This window comes from Apis cerana, linkage group LG5 (assembly GCF_029169275.1).
Source record: "Apis cerana isolate GH-2021 linkage group LG5, AcerK_1.0, whole genome shotgun sequence".
NCBI classification, from domain to species: Eukaryota; Metazoa; Arthropoda; class Insecta; order Hymenoptera; family Apidae; genus Apis; species Apis cerana.
The window spans coordinates 9,906,649-9,925,792 of record NC_083856.1 but is presented as its reverse complement, the minus strand read 5'-3'; the positions used below and the strand labels follow the sequence as shown (position 1 = coordinate 9,925,792).

Genomic DNA, 19,144 nt, shown 5'->3' with positions numbered 1-19,144 from the left:
ATACGGAAATAAAGCTCCACTGCGATCGATGATGATTCATTCCACTAATAAACCCACTAATAAACCTAAAAATAACAGTAATAATCCTTCTTAAAAAAAATAAAATTTACAATCTCGCATTAATTCTGTTATCGAAAAAAAATTCATCTGAAAAATCTTTTCAATCGACGAGAGAAAGAGAGAGAAAACATCGATCCCAATCTTTACGATTCCCGATTCTCTCTGAAAAAAAAAAGAAACAAGCAATTACGAATAAAAATTCACTTTCATGCCCGATCTAGGTTCTAGGCGCGTACCTGGTATGGCGCGGGGCATCGAGGAACCTGCGCGTCTACGTGGACTTCACGTTCACCCTTCTGAACCGGGAACACTTCTCCATGAACGAGGGATTCTCCGGGAAACGGGTCAAGTTCACGTACGAGGCGCCCGCCCAGGGCAACCGGAACTACATCCCCGTGTCGGATCTGTACAGCCGAAATTTCGCCGACACGAACGGCGAGTTCCAATTAGAATTGTCGATGGCAAACGTGAGGACCGTGTACATGACCGATCTTAAGATGCCGGGCGGCACGTTCTCGTCGGGCCAGTCGAAGCCCAACAAATTGGAGACCGATTATTTCGCCTTCGGCGGCTTCGACTGGAACCTGGTCATATATCCCCACGGGAACAAGGAGCTGGAGGGTTACCGGGGCCACGAGAACGGGATCAGCGTGTATCTGATGAGGATGAGCGGGTTCGATCATCGGTGCAGGGTCAGATACAGCGTCGCGTTGGGCGAGGGCGATCGAAGGATCGATTCCGGCCAGATCGAGGACCTGTCCGACGCTGAGCGCTGCGGTTTCGGCTGGCACACGAGGGTGAGGTGGTCCGAGGTGGCGCACAAAGGCGTGGTACGGGTCTCCCTCGAGATGGTCGAGGCGAGGACCATTTGCGAGGTCGCCGTCCAGGCTCGCGGCCCCTCCGTTCTGCCCGCGACCCCTTGCTACGATCGTGACAAGCAGGCGTGGATGATCAGGGCCGACCTGCACTCGGACACCGTCAGACTGCACCTGGTCTACAAAGATATCCATAACGTTCCGAGGAATCACTTGAGGTTGGTGTGGAAAAAAGAAAATTGAGAGGGAGGGTTTGGGGGAGAGTTGTGTGACTCTCTCGGGTCGAGCAAGATGAAATGTGATTCTCGTGTGTTTCGGCCGATCGATCAATTCTATTAATTCGCGGCTTGTTAATTTAATTCAAAGATCTTCTTTCGAAGAAAGATACAACGTAATCCGCGTGTATTTCCATAAGGAAAATTTAGAGCCTCGTTTAAGTAAGTAATCGTTCCTTCGAAATATTCGAGAACGCAACGAATTGTGTTAATTCTGATTGTCCAGGTACGTCAGTTGGTCAGCCTATCTTCTCCGCGACGAGGAGGCGAACATGACCGCGATCAGTTTACCAGGGGCCCCGTTCAGCCGTTACTACGCCCAAGAGTCCGCGGACGAAGGTATAATAATGGAGACGAACCTCGACACGAACGAGGTGAAGGAAAATCACTGTCCGTTCCTGACCGACAAAGGACAATTGAGGATCCGGCTCGAGTGGAACGAGAGCCACTTGCTGTTCCAAGCGACCTACCACAAATACGACGACGTGTGCCGCATCCACAATCAACAGATGCGACGGGAGATCTCCCTCCTCCAGGCGGAGAATTACAGCTTGGAGAGGCAGCTGTTCAGTTATCAGAAGAGCCTCGCTTATACGCAGGCGCAGCAACAGCAGCAGCAGCAACAGCATCAGAATCAACAGCACCATGGCGGCCATCAAGCCCATCTGGAGAGATCCGCGTCGACGGACACCGAATACGCCTGACAAGTGGAACAACAACAACAACAGCAACAACAACAACAACAGATCCAACCAAACGAGCTGTCAACTGCCACCAGTTGCCGGCGACAATTGCCTATCGTGCACGAGGACGATCGTCGCGTCCACCAGAACCTTGTCCGGATGATGGATCGACGATTGAGCAACGTGCAGCTCCAGCAACGGCTGTACGAATCGGAATCGGGCTATCAGCAACGATACGGCGACGGTTCACCGTGTCAGAGCATCGTCGATCAAACGGCGGATCATCAACAACAACGTCCAAGTATCGTGCAGCAACCGAAGTCGGCGCGATCCAGCGTAGGCAGATCGGACAGCGGCTCGGATCGTGGAAACGATCGTTACACCGGCTACTATTTGGGGTACGTCGGTCAGGCAGTGCACAAAAGACGTAGGACCACTTTCTGGGAGACCCTGACGGGTCTCGTGTGCTCATTGGGCGCTTTGGCTTCCAGGGCTGCCAAGATGGCCACCAGACGGGGAGAGCCACTTTGAAGAAGCTTAAGCGCGTTCTCGCGGACCAGTGGACTGGTACGTTTTACACGACACGTTTTGGGATCACGATATATCGGGGTACAAATTGGCGATCGTTTATTTGCGACGTGTTGTGAACACGTGTTCGAGGAACACGTTCGAGGAGACGTGGCACAGGAGAAATAAATTGCTCCTGAGAGGGGGGGAATGAAGAGTATATGAGTTGGACGGTGGCCGAGAGAGGTCGCTAGTTTCGCATATTCCTCGTGTTTACGCTCTGACGAAAGGCGTTGTTCGTTTCGAGGAAGAGATAAATAAGGCGTTAATCTTAATTAGAGGAAATAATAAAGAAGGGATTTATATGTATAAAGAATCGTTGGATTGCACGAGTTGTCTCGTAAGTCGTGAAGGAGAGGATAATAGAAAGAATTTCTTTTTTCCTGGTGGCTCGTGACCAGATTTAACCATCAACTCGACAATATATGGATGAGGAGGAGGAGATGGATGAGACGGCGAGAGAAAGATGCGAGTTGCGGGCTCGGAAGGTAATACTCGCACGTGGACTGACCGGATTGATCATTTTTCGTCCATTTTTTTTTTCAAACGGAGTCCAGTTTGAGAGAGAAAAAAGGAAAAACGAAGAGGGCGAATGTTCGATTCGATTCGATTCGATTCGACTCGATTCCAAGTTCTCGACGACAAAGCAGCTCTGACGAAGAAAAATTCGGCCGAATGGAACCAACTTATTGGAGCTGTTCTTTCTTGTGGAGAATCGTGAGGAGGAACCAAAAAAGGATTTCGCGTTAACACGATTCGAACGCTGGAAAAATTTCACATACGTATACATACACGCATACACTTGACAGGAATCGATCAAGAGAGGGAATCGAAAGAGGAATTCAAAGAGAAAAAAAAAAAAGAACGAAGTCTCCCTCGATCGCTAATTCTATTATACACGTACAAGAATACGATTCTATCTACTACTTTGTCAATTTATTAAGAGAAAACAAAAAACAAAAAAAATACCTATTTTCCTCTAAAGACTTTTTTCACCTATCGTCTATGACTTCTTTGATAATAAAGAATCCGTGCGCGGTGTAATCGCCGAGTCGTAACAACATACTTATTACGGTAGAGTACTTACACCTAAAACGAATGCAAAGAAAAAAAAAAATTAATAATAATATTTAATAATAATACTTTAGAGTGCAGTCGATGTTACATAAACCGAAAGTAGGAATGAACGAAAGATGCTCTCGTTACAAAGCGATCAACGTGGTGCATCATAACATGCGTTTACAAATATACACACGTACGTACACAACACACACACACATACACACACACACGGGCGTTAATGTTCGTACTCGACCATCGGCTTTTTTTTTTAAATAAAAAAAGGCCAAAAGAGATCAGGGTAAAAAAGAAAAAAAAAGAACAATGCGAACGATCCAAATTTTTGACTTATTATTCCATCGTATTGAGTTAATTTATTATTATACGGAAAATATACGGTTAATTTTTTTCGTTAATTACTCATTCCAATATATATATTGGATATATATATTTGAATCTTTATATTATCAATTCGATCACTCCGAATCACTCGTCGAGATATATTTATATATCATTATTTTTTTTTTTTCTTAAAATTAAATACTTACTAATCGCCGTTTTATCGATAAATTTACTATCTAAAAGTTATTAATACGCGTTTTAGATAACACGATAAACTGTGTAATTTGTACCAGGGAAAAGTTAATGAAAAAATCCATACGGAATGAAAGAATCACGAACAACGTGCCACGTGTAGCACTTATTAGATCGAAGAAATATCCGTTTATTGCTCGTCGAAAATATACACTTGTTTCTCCAACCACTTTGGCCACGTTCTACTGTACCTGTACCAATATAGCGTCATACGTGCGAGGTCTTCGACGATATTGCACTTTTTTTCAATTTTTGCATCCCGCGTTTATCGTCTATTTTCCTTTCATATCATCCGCCATTTTCCATCGATCTTTCTTTTACCCTTTTCTCCTATAACAATTTTCAAATGGGACGACAGTCAAGAATATTTTGCTGAAAATAAATATAAAAATTTCCCTGTCCAATTCCTTCTCTGCGACTTTTCAATTTCTTCATCTTTAGATTTTTTTATCTTTAAAACTGACTCTCCTCTGTTCTTCTTACCTCCGTGTCCCTTATTCTCAAAGAATATTCGCTAACTCCTGAAACAGTATGTCCCAATTTCAATACTGTCCTTTAGGGAAGAACAGATACTGGACAAAGCTGGTCATACAAACCGAGACAGATATAAATATCTCTTCTCTGCAAACTTTCCTTTCCACTGTCTTGTTCCACCCTTATTCTCCCTTTCCTACCATTTAAAGTAGTTCGCAAATCAGTACTTTTCATCTTCCCCTCCGGCTCAAAGTATATATCTGTGTGTAGAGACAAGAAAACGTAGAGACAATTCAACCAGATTGTATCTACATCCTGGTAGTGCATCTACTTTCATATTGATTTTCTTGGAAACGGTGAGAATTCTACAACCGATTCGTGAAACTGTTTCTCCTTATCTTTTCTATCTTGATGCCGATATGATGTCCCATTTGAAAGCTTCGTATCCTGTTCTTTCCTCCATCCCTCGTGTAATTATAGTTTCAAATAACCGATATATATATACTGAAACACATGTACTTACGATGTGCACGTCTTGCATCAGTATACATCGCATCAGTAGCAAGACGATCGATACACCAGTTAGTTCACACGTTAGATATTACGTCTAACAGTCCAGCATGAATCGTCGTGTGCCACGCACGTGTGTCCGTAGTTGAATCGGGTTTGCTTGTACACACGAAACTCGTCGACCCTCCCCCAATACCTGATTAAAAGCACCGATGAGAAAGCTGATGGCGTTCCTCCCCAAATGCAATGTCTTTTCATTTCTTCCTTAATTTTCATGAATACGAAAATTACTTGGATTTTTCATGTCGATACATCCCTGCTGTCCGATTCTATCCTTGACTCTGCTCTTCGAACTATTCGTTCGATCTTGATAAAACAGATTCTGAAATATATAAGTTATATTTATGAAAAAAATATGAGATAATTTTGAAAGAAAAATTTAGATCGTTTTCTCAAAGGCTTGTTCTTTCGTTTCCACTTCGATAGAGTCATTCGAGACAATTTTTTAATAAGCAAGGAGAAATGGCAAGATCCGCGAAATTCGAACCGGTGCTTTTAACTGGAAGCAGCAATTCATTCGAGAAAAGACGATACATCGCATGAAAGTTGTGTCCCTCCTCTGAAGTAGCGGAGTCTGTATACTTTGTACATATTATAACTGTACTAAACTGTTGATGATTTAAGAATGAAAATTAAATAAAAGAGAGTTGTGCCTATAGTATGAAGCGAAGCGGAGAAGGATTTCAAGCGAATCGCACGATCGAGCGTCATCGTTTCGTTTCAACGATAAAAAGAATAATTATACTCTTCAATTAGACATTAACTCGACGATACCTGTTGTTAAATTCACTATAAATTTCGCGTAATCTTCGTCATATAATTCGCATTATCGTATCTCTTAACTGCAACCATATTTCCTAGTTTCTTTTTAGTTTTAGCGCAATATATGTTATAATTTCTGATAACATATCTGCCATATCGTGTGCTCTAATTTCCAGCATAATTTTCGCTTGAACGTTAATCGCGTTAAAATTACGTTCTACTTATTCCCACTAATATTCTATCTCTTTTTTCATGGCTTTCAGGCTTAAACGATAACAAAACACGTGATATGATTGGCGAAGATAAAAGCAATAAACAAACTCGTTTGGCTGGTAATTACCTTTGTTCTTTTTGCGTCATTTTGTATCTATTGTGAATCGTAGCCATTATAAAAAATGCTTGTTTTCGAATCAGCAAAAATTTATCCCAGACGACCAAAGAGATTCTTACCAAATCTTATTTCCATTTTAATATAGCGCCTTAACTTAAATTCGTAAACCTGTCAAGATTACGTTTATCCGTACTTTTTTTTCTTCATCATTTCACGCTGACGCAAAGAACCTGCAATAAAGAATGTTCGAGTTAGCAAAAAAAAAAAAAAATTGGAGAAAACTTCGAACGTGTCAGATTAAAAAAAGGAAGAAAGAAACTAACGAAACGATGAAAAAAAAAAATACGATCTTGCGATCTTCGACGATTTCCCTATGCTTATGAAGGCCGAGGATCATCATAATATACATGTGTAACACATTTCTGTAAATGTAATAGAGAAGAAAAAAATAGGAGAAGCAGTCTCTCGTGCAACGCTCTCGTTCAATATCCTCGATTCAAAGTTTTCTTATCTAATATACAGTCATGTGTATATTACTATAGGACCACCGACGGGAATCGTCGACGTCGATGCGTCCTCGAAGCTTGTCAAATCTCCCGCCTAACGGCCAACAATCCTCGAACTTGGTTCTAGTCTAGAAATTGCTTAAAAATACAAAAGCATTAAAAAAAAAAAAAGAAGAAGAAAAAAAGGAAAAGAAATGGAAAAAACCACTGCAATGCAAAATCAAAACGATCGCGTTTCGTTTCAAGCAGCGTTTGACCAGACCCAAGTTGGAGGAGTTTTTTTTATCGGCGACAAGAGACCGATCGTATCTAATGTCATTGTATTGTTGTGTAATTTGTCAGATTTTATCGATCGCAACGTTTGCGTCCGCACAAAAGCGAACAATGTATTAAAGAAACCGAACCGTTTACAGGAATCTCCCGTGTGTCCCTCCTTGCCAGTCTAAACTCTCCTGTTTCACGGTTTTCAATTTTCTATCGAAACGCTTGCGACAGGCGTGACAGTAGCTCTGACAATCGCATCTAATCCGATCGAACGATTAAATCCCCGCGTCTGTCAGCGCGATAAACCAGCGATTTCCGCTTTGGCGCGTTCTAGTTAATGCTGCGACGCCACGGATAAATGTCACACGATACCTGGGAGAATTTATTAATGTTCAATCGAATATTTCTACCATAAGAAATATGATAAACTAAATGATAGTCATATACTGTGTGTCAAATACGTGTACATACCTTAAAAGAAACGGAATTCGAATATCTGAAACATGAAATATTCTATTCAATATTTGGGATACGTAAGGTATCTAATATCTGGATGTTTTGGATATCTAGAATAGCAATAGCGCAAGCATTTCAGTTAGTTCAAGTGGTATTCAATTTTCAAAAGCCTCGACATCTGATATTCCGAAACATTCTATAGTTACGTTTATTCACACGCTAGATTTTCCATATCTTTTTATTTTTATTTCTTAATAATCTTAGAAATCTCATTCACGTGTCGTGCATATTCCAAAAAAATCCAATTCGTTTGATTGCATTAAAAAGTTAGGTTATTACGTAAATAAGATATCAAATTCGAAAAATATGTATAAACCAAATGAGAATTAATTGGATATTGAGATTTAAAATATCGTAAAAAATTATCAAATCAATCCGTCTTATCTCCCACATATCGTCGATATTAACGAACTTCCATACATGCTTCAACGTGCCCGCAATTCGACTCGGCATTTCAGTCAATTAAACTCATTCTCGCGAGGGCCGGGTGCGGGTATCATCGCTAAGAAACGTAGAACACCAAGCGGAATACATATTTACACATATAACTATGCTATAGAATGGCAGAAATGCTTGGAATTTATCAAATCAGTCGGGTCAAGGAGCTTCATTCCTCTCTTTCTCTCTCTCTTTCTCTCTCTCTCTCTCCGACTTGATTCTTGATTCCATCTCTTACCATCATATTTCTCAAGCATTTATATATTTTCTTTTCCATCATTCATAACCTCTTTCTTCAGAATAAAATTGTTTTATTAAATTTCCGATTCTTTTGCGTCATCATCTATCAATTGATCTTTGGAAATCGATATGTGATATTGAACGATCCATTGACGAATCGATGAATTCGAAAAATCGGCTCCTATTTCCTGTAGAAATATTTTTTGGATTATTCTTATATATTATTTTGAATATTTAAACGAAATTGAGAGTTATAAGAGTTGAAAAGTTTTAAGTGATGAAAAAGACGAATAAAAGGACGGTACCCCAAACTTTTATTCAAGCTATGTAAATATCGGACATCGGCCTCTCACCCGTTCGTTCCGTGAATTCCATCCGATATTGCTCTTCCCCACTCCAACGTCGCATAATTAATTTTTGTCTATCGATATTCCGCGTCTGTAACTCTTTTCAAAAGCGTCGGGATTCAGAGGAGAGGAAGGACGTTAATATTGTACCTGTTTCTAGGTTATCGGTTTTCCTTAAAAATGAGATATAAAATGAAGAGTATAATCGATAATATATAGTTTATTGTTAAAAATTCTAAAAAACTTACAAGATTTATGATATTTGATAACTATTTGAAATGAATATGCATTTTTTTTTCCGTTTAGGTCACACTATTCTTGCTCTTTTTTGTTCTTTTTTTTATTTTCTTATTTTTAAAATTTATTAATTTTATTTTAAAAATATTTTCTTATCTATATCCTTATTTCTCAAATCTTTCAAAATCGTACTAATTTTTTTTCTTTTTTTTTTTATTCTGTCAAATGTATTCACAAATATCAACGCTCCATAACCCGACTTAACTAATATAAGTATCGAAGATCATGGTAAAAATCGAAACACTGAAAATCGATTTTTCATTCGATATTCTATCGAAGTTCTATTCTGAAGTTTCACGTCATATCGCGCTGATGGACGATGATATCATAAAATAATATCAATTTCCTTGTCATTTTCGCGATAAAAACAATTCACACATTAATTTACAAAACTACAATCGCTTGCGAAGCAAATTACTTTATTTGAAATAATTTTCCTCGTTGTACATTTTTCCCGATACTCCTCCAATAGGAGCGAAAGTCACGTTTTTTCTTAATAATAAAACTCCCTCTTTCGTTACAATATTACCAATATTCTCATGCTTTATTGTTATGCTTTCTCTTGTATAATTAGAAATAAATAATTATTTTTCTAAAATATAATAATAACTGATAAACGATAAGTAATAAATAATTTGCAAACGATCGATGACTATGAACATATATGTATATTTTTTACGATAACGTCAATGAGTTTTGGTCGTTAAGGTTAGATAAGAAGAGAAATATGTTAATTTCGACAATTCATAATATAACATAACAAGAGGGAGTTTATCAAATCTAGTCGAGCGTTTCCTTTTTCAGCTTCTATCCTTGACTAACAACTCTTTTTCAATTGATGTATGTTCGTACTTTTTACGCACGTATAAACACATCTCTTTATGCAACAACTTTTTTTCATGTGTGATCTATTTGAAAGAAAAAAAAAAATTTTAAAAAAAATTTAAAAAATGCGAATACAAAACCGTCATACGTTTCTCAGAGTTTTGAGACATATACTAATATACTTAAACCATCTGTGAGTCTGCCTCGTCTTTTATAAAGTTCTTGCTATATTCAATTGATGGTAGTATTTATTTCATTACCTCTCCGTTTATGATTTAATGAACAATTCTTATAAAATCACAAACTGTCAAAAAATTTACAACTACATCTTTATTCATTTCTTTCTTATTTTAAGAAACTTAAATTTAATTATACTTTACCTATTTATTAATATCTACAGCTACGTAGTATATTAGGTTTAAAATGTACATCAATCCTTGTAATAGTAATGTGATATGGACACAAGAGACATCAATCAAGCTATTCGGACTAATATGTTTTACTCCATGAATACATCGATCATGATATACGAAACGCTATTATAAAGTGGCAAGTTCGAAACACAAATACAAATGATTATAGTAACTGATCTAAGAATAAGTAGTACAAAATTATAACATACCCTGAGGAAAAATTTGAAAAATATAATTCATCATTTTTGCTTAAAAAAACATCTTTTATTATTAAAAATTTTAATTATTTATTAATTATTAAATTATCAAGTTCAATGAGAAAATATTTTAATTCAAAAGAAATGAAGATTCATACTATTATTAAATTGCTATAAATGTATTTAATAATATTAATAGATATTGATAATAAAAATGAACAATATATATAAAGCAAATTTGACCGATACCCAATCATTATAAGTCACGAGTTACGAAAGACCGAACAACCAACAGTCGAATTGCGACTGTTGCCTATATCAGTTCGTATGGTGTTCATGTATATTGATTATCGTAATTCTATCATGTTATAATACAAAACTATATTTATTTTTTCTAAGAATTTAATATACGCAATCGCATATACATGCGCATCAACAAATATTGGTCAGTTCATCGTAACTGTAAGGTTTATTTGTGATATAAGGTTATGTTTTCCACAAGAAAAAGAAAAAAGAAAACTGTCTTAAAAAAGTGCTAAAAAATTAATTTTAGAAATTTATTAAATAATTAAATAAAAATTTTACAAGTGAAAAGTGATAGTGGAAAGCATTTATATAAAACAAGAAAACAGATTGCAACACCAAAACATTGAATAATCATTAAAGTTGCTGATACAGCGAATTGATTCTATAATTTGTTAATAATTGCTATATCATTTCAATTAATATCAATTATTTAGTAAGATTTTCTTAGAGTTTATATATTTCAATTTTAAAACTTTGAATATAACGAAGAATAAATTTCATTCGTTATATTGTATAAATATATCATCGATTATAAAATTCAACTATTTTTTGCAAAAAGAAAGCTAAAAAACGGCGACTGAAGAAGAAAGGATTCATCAGCAAGGTCGTTTGACCTATTTAGACCCACTGTTGATGAATAACAAAAGACAAAATATGTTGAGCCAAAAGTTAAGTAATAGAAGGTTATTAGTTGACCTACTTGCACTAATGTTTGGTCTTGGTGCATGGATTGGTGTAAATGGCATTTATGTTCAATTACCACTTCTTGTGAACGAAGCTCCAGAAGGATGGAGTCTTCCAGCACATATGGTTATGTTAGTACAATTTGCCAATTTAGGACCAATACTTTATACGTTATACATAAAGTATGTATATTAAAAATATATATTTAATAATTCAATGTTTTAATAATATATTTCATGATATATTTGATAAATATATTTTTAATTCATAATAATTTATGAAATATTCTTTATCAAATATATAATATTATAGTATTATTTTTTTTTTTGTTTTAGATATAATAAATGGGCATGTGACAAATATATTACATATGTCCTTTTAGCAGCAGGAGCAATGTCTACATTTATATTAGCTTTTTTATATGATAAAACTACTATAATATTTGGCAATAAGCATTCCACTGCATTATTATCATTAATGTTTGTAACTGCTATTGTTGGATGTACGAGTTCAGTACTTTTTATGCCATACATGAGGAACTATAGAGAGATTTATTTAGTGTCCTATCTTGTAGGAGAAGGACTCAGCGGATTTGTGCCAAGCTTAGTGGCATTAATCCAAGGTGTTGGTGGAAATCCCGAATGTTTAAATATTACTAAACCTGGATCTAATGTAGAATTAACACCTTATTATCCAGAACCCAGGTTTTCAAGTCAGACTTTTTTTATTTTTATTGGTATTTTATTATTTTTATGTTTCTTGGCATTCTTGGGATTGAACAATTTGTCTATTGCTATTGGAGAACGTGTGAAACATTCAGCAAATATGGAAACATTACCAACAGATACACGAGCTCCTCCCAGTTATAAAACAAATTCTGGTTGGGCAATGTCTAAGCAAGTGTATTTATATTTATTAATTATGATGGGAATGGTTTGTTTCTTAGGTAATGGTACATTACCAAGTATTCAATCATATTCTTGTTTGCCATATGGAAATGTTGCATATCATTTGACTGTTACATTATCATCAATGGCTGGTCCATTGGCAATGTGTCTAGGTTTTGTCATAAAAATGCCAGAAGTTAATTTCCTTTCTGGTCTCATGGTTATAGTTATAGCACTTTCTAGTTTTGTTTGCTTTCTAGCTGTTGAATCACCTACACCACCTTTGCAAAATACATGGTTAGGTGAATTTTTGGTAGTTTTATCTTGGATATTAATTAGTGGTTTGATAGGATTTATAAAATTAGGTATTACAACATTATTTAGGCCTGATCCTGGCAGAGGTTTATATTATACTGGTGTTGCAACTCAAATTGGATCATTGATAGGAGCAATAATTACATTTGTCTTAGTTAATCATGCAAAACTATTCCATTCTTATTCACCATGTTTATTAGTTGCAGCAAATTGACATTTAATATGAGATTTATATTTAATAATTTTATTAGTAAAAATTGTATAAAATTAATTTAAAAAATGAAATGTATCTCTTAATTATTCTATTATTTATCAAATTAAATATGAAAAAGCAGGGTCTAAGTATTTTTAAATATTATAAATCTGGAACATCGAATTAAGAGTATAATAGTATATACTAATATATTTACATATATAAGTCAACATAAGAAAAGAACTATTTGGATTTTGTAATTTCAATATTAAATAGATGAATATTAAAGCCAATCAAACTTCCAATTTGCTTATAAAATTTTAAGAAAGCTAAATATTTTTAATAATTAAAACTAAAGAATTATAATATATTTTTATTTCAATATGAATTTAATTCGAATAAATATATAAAATATGAATATAGTTAAAAAATAGTTTTGTATAATTAAACAAAATATAAATAGATAAATAATATTTTCGAAATTTTAAATTCAAAAATGCAATTATAATATAATTTATTGCATAATAAATATTTTGAATAATTTTTTATCAAAAATATCTTTCATATGAAAAGATACAATACTGTTATAATACTGTTATGATTAATTTTATTACAAAAATATACAAAGTTTAATTTTATCATTTATTTTATTATTTATTTTGAATTTAATATATTAGAATATTAAAATGTACTTAATATAAAATTTAACTATCATTATGTCAATTCAAAATGATTACTCAAACTTTATATTTTATCTGATAAACTTTATTGTTCGGATTAAAGAAAAGTCAGACATCTCATGATTTTATCATATCAGTTTCTCTGGTTTAAATGCATTCTATAATGTAGAATTTTAATCAGTTATGTTTTTGTTTTTTAAATAATTTTACAAAATATATAAATAAAATAGTAAAAATAATTTTTTTCAATTATATATTTGGAATATTTGGAAATTTAACAAAATAATTTGGTAAGAAATCAGTTAATAAAAAATAATTATATAAATATAAAAAACTATTTAAGATTATTTTTTTATTAATTATTATTCAGGTATATAAAAATTTAATTTTCTATATAAATACAGAATGATTCATATTACACAAGATAAAAAAATATGCAATGAAAAAACTTATATTGTTGTGCATTTTCTTATAATATTATTTGGCATATCTTCCTGGATTGGTATTAATGGAATATTTATTCAAATACCAATACTTATTAATACATCTCCTGAAGGTTGGTCATTACCAATTTATTTAGTATCGATAACTCAAACTGCAAATTTTGGTCCATTACTATATATAATTTTGCAATATTTCAAATGTAAGATAAATGAATCTTGGTGGATAATGTGTTTACTGATGTTAGGAACTTTAGCAATGGGATTTCTAAGTTTTTTTTCTTCTGAGAAAACTGTTATTGCTAATAATGAATATAGTTTGCTATTATTTGTTTTAACATTTTTCAATGCCTTAGTAAGTTGCTTTAGTTCTATATTATTTATGCCATATCTTCGTAACTTTAATATAAAATTTTTAACATCATATTTTATAGGAGAAGGATTAAGTGGTGTACTGCCAAGTATTATTGCCTTGATACAAAGAATTGGATATATTTCAGAATGTACAATTCTTAAAAATAATACCAATATAGAACCATTGAAATCTTTTGTTTTAAAATTTTCTCCAAATGAATATTTTCTATTTATTTTTATTATTTTATTTTTATCTTTAGTTGCTTTTGCTATTTTAGAATATTCTTCAGTTTTTCAAAACATAAAACAAATTCATAATTCTATCAGTATAGTACTCAATGAAAAACAAGGATATTCTCATGATCATTGTACTAATAATATTCAAGAAATGAAACATTATTTAGTAAATAATAGCAAATATTTAACTAAACAAATACGAAATTATTTATTTATATTACTTGCTATTTTTTGCTTTTTGAGCCATGGTTTCTTTCCAAGCATACAATTTTATTCCTGTTTACCTTATGGAAGTATAGCATATAAATTGTCAATTATATGTGCTCAAATTGCAAATCCACTTATGTGTTTATTAGCATTTTGGTTTAAAATTTCAAGTATAAAATTATATATTATTAATTACTTATGTATAATATGTTTACTTATTGGAAGTTATGTTACATATTTAGCAATATCTCCATCACCACCTTTACAAGCAACAAAACTTGGCATTTTTTTAGTTATAATATCATGGGCACTCTTAATGGGATTTGTTTCTTATTTAAAATTAATTGTTATATCAGTATTTAGAAATACAATGCTTCCCAATATACTCTTTAATGTAGGTGCAATTATGCAAATAGCATCTGCAAGTGGTGCAATATTTTCATTTATAATAATTAATTTTACAAATTATTTTGAAGTATATGATAATTGCACTTAAATAATTGATATATAAATATATATCTTATTTATTTTATATATTATATATGCAAAATGATAATTGTAATAGCACTTTTATTGAATATATCTTTACATGATTTATATACTTACATATGTACAAAATTATAATAATGATTTTTTCATTAAAGTAGCTTTAAACAAAAAAATTGATAAGATATAAAATATAAATTTGTATCTACAAAAATATTTTTATAATTGTACATATGTCTGCATGTGTCTTTATGAATGAATAGATATGGATAAATAAATAATATAAAACAATTATAGAAATCATGAAGTTATAAAAATTATATATAAAATATATATATTTTATCTATTGTTATCTTAAGTACTGCCTTCCAATACCGTACTTAAGATTATTAAATGTATACTACTAGTTTTAAATTATATTTTATTTAATAAAGAAAAATCACATTTATGTATCATATTATCAATTGTTTATAATATATAACAATTATTTATTCTAAATGAATTTGTTAGAATATTTTGAGAACATATTCTTTTATTACGAATATTTAAATATCCTAAAATTTAATGATTGCCACATAATTAAATTTTAATAAATATTATATTATATAATTAATTATAAAAGATTCTTTTGTTTATTATGAAATGTGTGCAAGTATGTAATGGAATTTTATAAAGTGATTTATACAAATTTGCAAATATAATAAAACGAATAAAATAAAAATATTATTTAAACTTGTCATTATACGTTGTCAGCCCTGTCTTGGAAGATTGTGAAATTTACTAAAACGGAGGTGGTAAATGACTCATAAGTGTTCATACAAAGCTGTATCGCATATAAGAACCAAAACGGTAAATAATAAAGTCAAATAAAAAAACAACCATTGCATTTATTTCTTTTTATTGCGTGTTGAATCATCAAGATATTTAATAGTCAATCGAATGATATTATTTAAAAACGTAACATTTAATACTCGCCTTATTAGACTAAAATGTGTGATGAAGAACAGCATTTCACTCAAATTGAATCTAATCAAACAGAATTCCAGTTATCTTTATCGGATCTTCCAATCGAGGTTTGTATAAATAAATTTTAGATTTTTATATACACATGTATCTTTGATAAAGAAATAATGCTTAAAAATATATGTATATAATGCATGAATTCATATATGTAAATGAACTTTCAAATAATTTTAGAAAAATTAAAACTTTATCAGAAACTTTATAATATTTATTATTTCAATTAACTTTTTTTAATTATTAAGACAAATTACAAATGCTATATGTTATTGTTTACAAACAATAAGATAACTTTTATTAATATAAATTTTAATATAATGACGATGTTATATGTAATATAATTATTTTAAAATGATTTTTAAAATAAAAATTGAATTCGATTAATAAGCGAGTTGTGACATATGTTCTTTGAGAATAAATGGAATATAGCGAGAATTTTAACGAAATGTCAGTAGCATATAAACGCCATTTTTAAATCTCTATTTCGCACAGTAGTATATGTATTAAAGTACAAAATTTAATTTTAGTTTTATGCTTTTAAATAAAAAGTTATATTATATTTAAATATTTTTTCATTACACATTTTATTTTTTCCACATAATAATTAAAGTTTTTTATTATTATAATATATAAAATTAATAAAAATTTTTATTATTATCTTTCAGATATTTCTTCACATTTGTTCCTTCCTAGATGCATCTACATTAGTACATGGTTTGAGTTTAGTGTGTAAACAATTTTATCAAATTTTAAATGACAATTCATTATGGAAAGCGAGGATTAGTCAAATTTGGCCAGATACTGGTTATCCAGTCTTGCCTCCTGGTTAGCTCAAATTGATAGCACCTTGCGCCTTGCACGACCAATCATTCTGTAAATAAATAAAACACCACCTATTACTGTATCCAATAACTAGTTATATTTCATATTTTTCATTATAAAAACATGTTAACTTTAAAATTAAATTTTCATACACTATATCATAAGAAATAAATGGTTCATAAATAATAATATTTCAATTAACAAAGAAAATATGTAATTTATTAAAAACTGTAATTAATTTAATTTAATATTATATTTAATTTTCTACTTAAAATATATTCTTACATATCAATATTATTTGCTAAAAATTATATGTATTTATTTTTTTTATTTATTATAATATATTATTTTTATTTCTAAGCTGAAGATGATGAATTATTTTGGAAATTATCATGTGTTGCATTGGAAAAGCAAACATCATTATGGAGAAAAAAAGATTGCATGGAGAAGTTATCACTTAGTAATGTGCAATATAGTACTATTGATGGCTTATTATTAATGCAGGCTAGTATAATATTTTAAATAATATTTTATTTCATATTTTTATAAATTTACATTTACAATAATAATATTCATATTAATATCATATAATTCATATAGGAAGGAAATATTTGCATATCAGGAGCTAGAGATCGATCTTTGGTATGTTGGAAACTTTCTACAAAAGAAAATGAAAGAGAGAGTCACACATGCATAGATTTTGCTCATGATGGATGGATTTGGGATTTAGCAGCAATAGATAATACAGTCTATAGTTGTAGTTGGGATCAAAGTGTTAAAGCATGGACACTTACTAACACTGGTCTCATTCACTTCAAAACTTACGAGATGTATATGAGCTGGTCATTTTCGCTGCTCTCGTTATGGGAAGGCCGAGCGAGGAAGGCACGAACATTTTTTATTCATTTTTAAATAATATTTAGGCAATGAATTATATTCAACAAAAAGAATATTGAATAGCAAATATAATTTTTTGTAATTTTTTCGAAAAGAATAATTAAGCAAGAAATCTTTGCTTTCACTCGCTCTGCCAAAAGTAGCTATATATCATTCCAATAAGTTACAATGTTATATAGAAGCATTAACGAATTTTTTAGGCTCGTATCAGGTGCTTTATTGTGTGTTGCATCTTGCCAAGACTTAGCACTTTTCGCGACAGGATCATTTTGTAAAACTATTTTAGTATTTGATCCGAGATTAAATTATAAACCCATTATAAAATATCGACCACATAAAAGAGCAGTCATTAGACTGGCTATGAGTTCTCACTTTATTTTATCTGCAAGTGAAGATAGAACAGTATCTATATGGGATCAAAGAGCAGGAAGAACTATGAAAAATGTTACAGTAAGGATATTATAATAAAAAGTTTTATTAAAAAATAGTAAAATTTTAATAATTTTATTTTAATATATTTTAGATTTCTCAAGAATCATTTCCTATGAGTATGAGTATGGAACAGGACATAGTTTATGTGGGAGATGGTAGTGCAAAATTACATGTACTTGATCCAAAAAAAGATTTTGAACCAGTTAAATGTTATGCTACTGAACATAAAAAAGGTATTAATGGTGTCCATATTGCACCAGGATGTTTGCTTACAAGTTCTATGGATAAAACAGTTAGAATTTCTAGTCCTACTGATCCTCCGCAACATCTTACTACTTTAAAATCTAATTATGGTGAAATTGCTAGTGTAAGTGATTTGAAGTAACATAAAATATTTTTATAAATTTTAATTATTGTTAATTATATTCTTAATAATTATGTAATTATAATAATAAATTCAACTTTTTTAATTACAGACAGATTATTTAAATGATGTTCTTGCTGTTTCTGGTACAGAGGGAATCGAAATTTGGAGACCAAAATCACGAATACAATGTGCATAAAAATATCAATAACTAATAAGTTCTATAAGCATTTCGCTTTTATATACTGTATACATTTTAAATTTTAATAAATGAATAAATAATAAATAATAAATAATAAAATGTAATTTAATAAATGTTTTGCTATAATTTTCTATGAATATTTATTTATTTTTTAATCATTTATTCGAAAAAACATCATAAATAATAAAATATCAAAAATGACAATGAATGATCGATTAAGTATAAAAAAAATCATTAAAAAATGTTTTATTATAAATAACATTACTTTCGACGTTTAAAATTTAGCCGCTAAACAGGAGTGTAATTGTCGAATCAAAAGCCCTGAAGAAAAAGTTGTTTGTCAGTTATTTAATTTAAAATTTATTTTAAAAATTAATACGTATCA

General features: G+C 31.5%; 4 protein-coding genes and 1 long non-coding RNA gene across 24 annotated transcripts in view; 4 read left to right on the top strand and 1 right to left on the bottom strand.

The window, feature by feature from the left end:
- Positions 1 to 3,451, top strand: part of LOC107993362 (uncharacterized) — a 132,930-nt gene extending 129,479 nt beyond the window's left edge. For all 6 annotated transcript variants that reach the window (XM_062075097.1, XM_062075098.1, XM_062075096.1 and 3 more), the window contains 2 exons: positions 282 to 1,093; positions 1,377 to 3,451. In XM_062075097.1, the coding sequence (XP_061931081.1) occupies positions 282 to 1,093; positions 1,377 to 1,854 (1,290 nt within the window). In that variant the 3' untranslated portion in view covers positions 1,855 to 3,451. The remainder of the gene's footprint in view (positions 1 to 281; positions 1,094 to 1,376) is intronic.
- A 714-nt stretch (positions 3,452 to 4,165) lies between these two features.
- LOC107994436 (uncharacterized) lies at positions 4,166 to 10,531 on the bottom strand. Of its 14 annotated transcripts, none has more exons than XR_009829736.1 (6): positions 10,004 to 10,195; positions 8,750 to 9,927; positions 8,460 to 8,674; positions 7,432 to 8,342; positions 7,101 to 7,332; positions 4,166 to 6,420 (listed from the first exon to the last, which is right to left on the bottom strand). It is a non-coding gene; the product is annotated as an uncharacterized LOC107994436 (long non-coding RNA). The 14 variants fall into 14 exon arrangements; XR_009829737.1 differs by having other exon boundaries at positions 8,508 to 8,674; XR_009829739.1 differs by adding exons at positions 10,246 to 10,284; positions 10,483 to 10,531 and having other exon boundaries at positions 4,166 to 8,674; positions 10,004 to 10,159.
- Positions 10,532 to 10,829: 298 nt separating this feature from the next.
- On the top strand, positions 10,830 to 15,754 carry LOC107994435 (solute carrier family 52, riboflavin transporter, member 3-A). Its single transcript, XM_017051361.3, has 3 exons — positions 10,830 to 10,972; positions 11,099 to 11,405; positions 11,559 to 15,754. The coding sequence occupies exons 2-3, from the start codon at positions 11,173 to 11,175 to the stop codon at positions 12,637 to 12,639; spliced, it is 1,314 nt and encodes a 437-aa protein (XP_016906850.1). The 5' UTR covers positions 10,830 to 10,972; positions 11,099 to 11,172; the 3' UTR covers positions 12,640 to 15,754.
- LOC114577048 (solute carrier family 52, riboflavin transporter, member 3-A-like) lies at positions 13,704 to 15,754 on the top strand. The gene has a single exon (XM_028665067.2). The coding sequence runs from the start codon at positions 13,704 to 13,706 to the stop codon at positions 15,030 to 15,032; it is 1,329 nt and encodes a 442-aa protein (XP_028520868.1). The 3' UTR covers positions 15,033 to 15,754.
- A 198-nt stretch (positions 15,755 to 15,952) lies between these two features.
- On the top strand, positions 15,953 to 18,896 carry LOC107994361 (F-box/WD repeat-containing protein 9). 2 transcript variants are annotated; one of them, XM_017051228.3, is made up of 7 exons: positions 15,953 to 16,095; positions 16,708 to 16,867; positions 17,226 to 17,368; positions 17,465 to 17,694; positions 17,962 to 18,211; positions 18,285 to 18,560; positions 18,670 to 18,896. In XM_017051228.3, exons 1-7 carry the CDS (start codon positions 16,012 to 16,014, stop codon positions 18,754 to 18,756), a joined length of 1,230 nt encoding a protein of 409 aa, XP_016906717.1. In that variant the 5' UTR covers positions 15,953 to 16,011; the 3' UTR covers positions 18,757 to 18,896. The 2 variants fall into 2 exon arrangements, with proteins under 2 accessions (XP_016906717.1, XP_016906716.1); XM_017051227.2 differs by having other exon boundaries at positions 17,465 to 17,706.
- Positions 18,897 to 19,144: the final 248 nt, after the last annotated feature.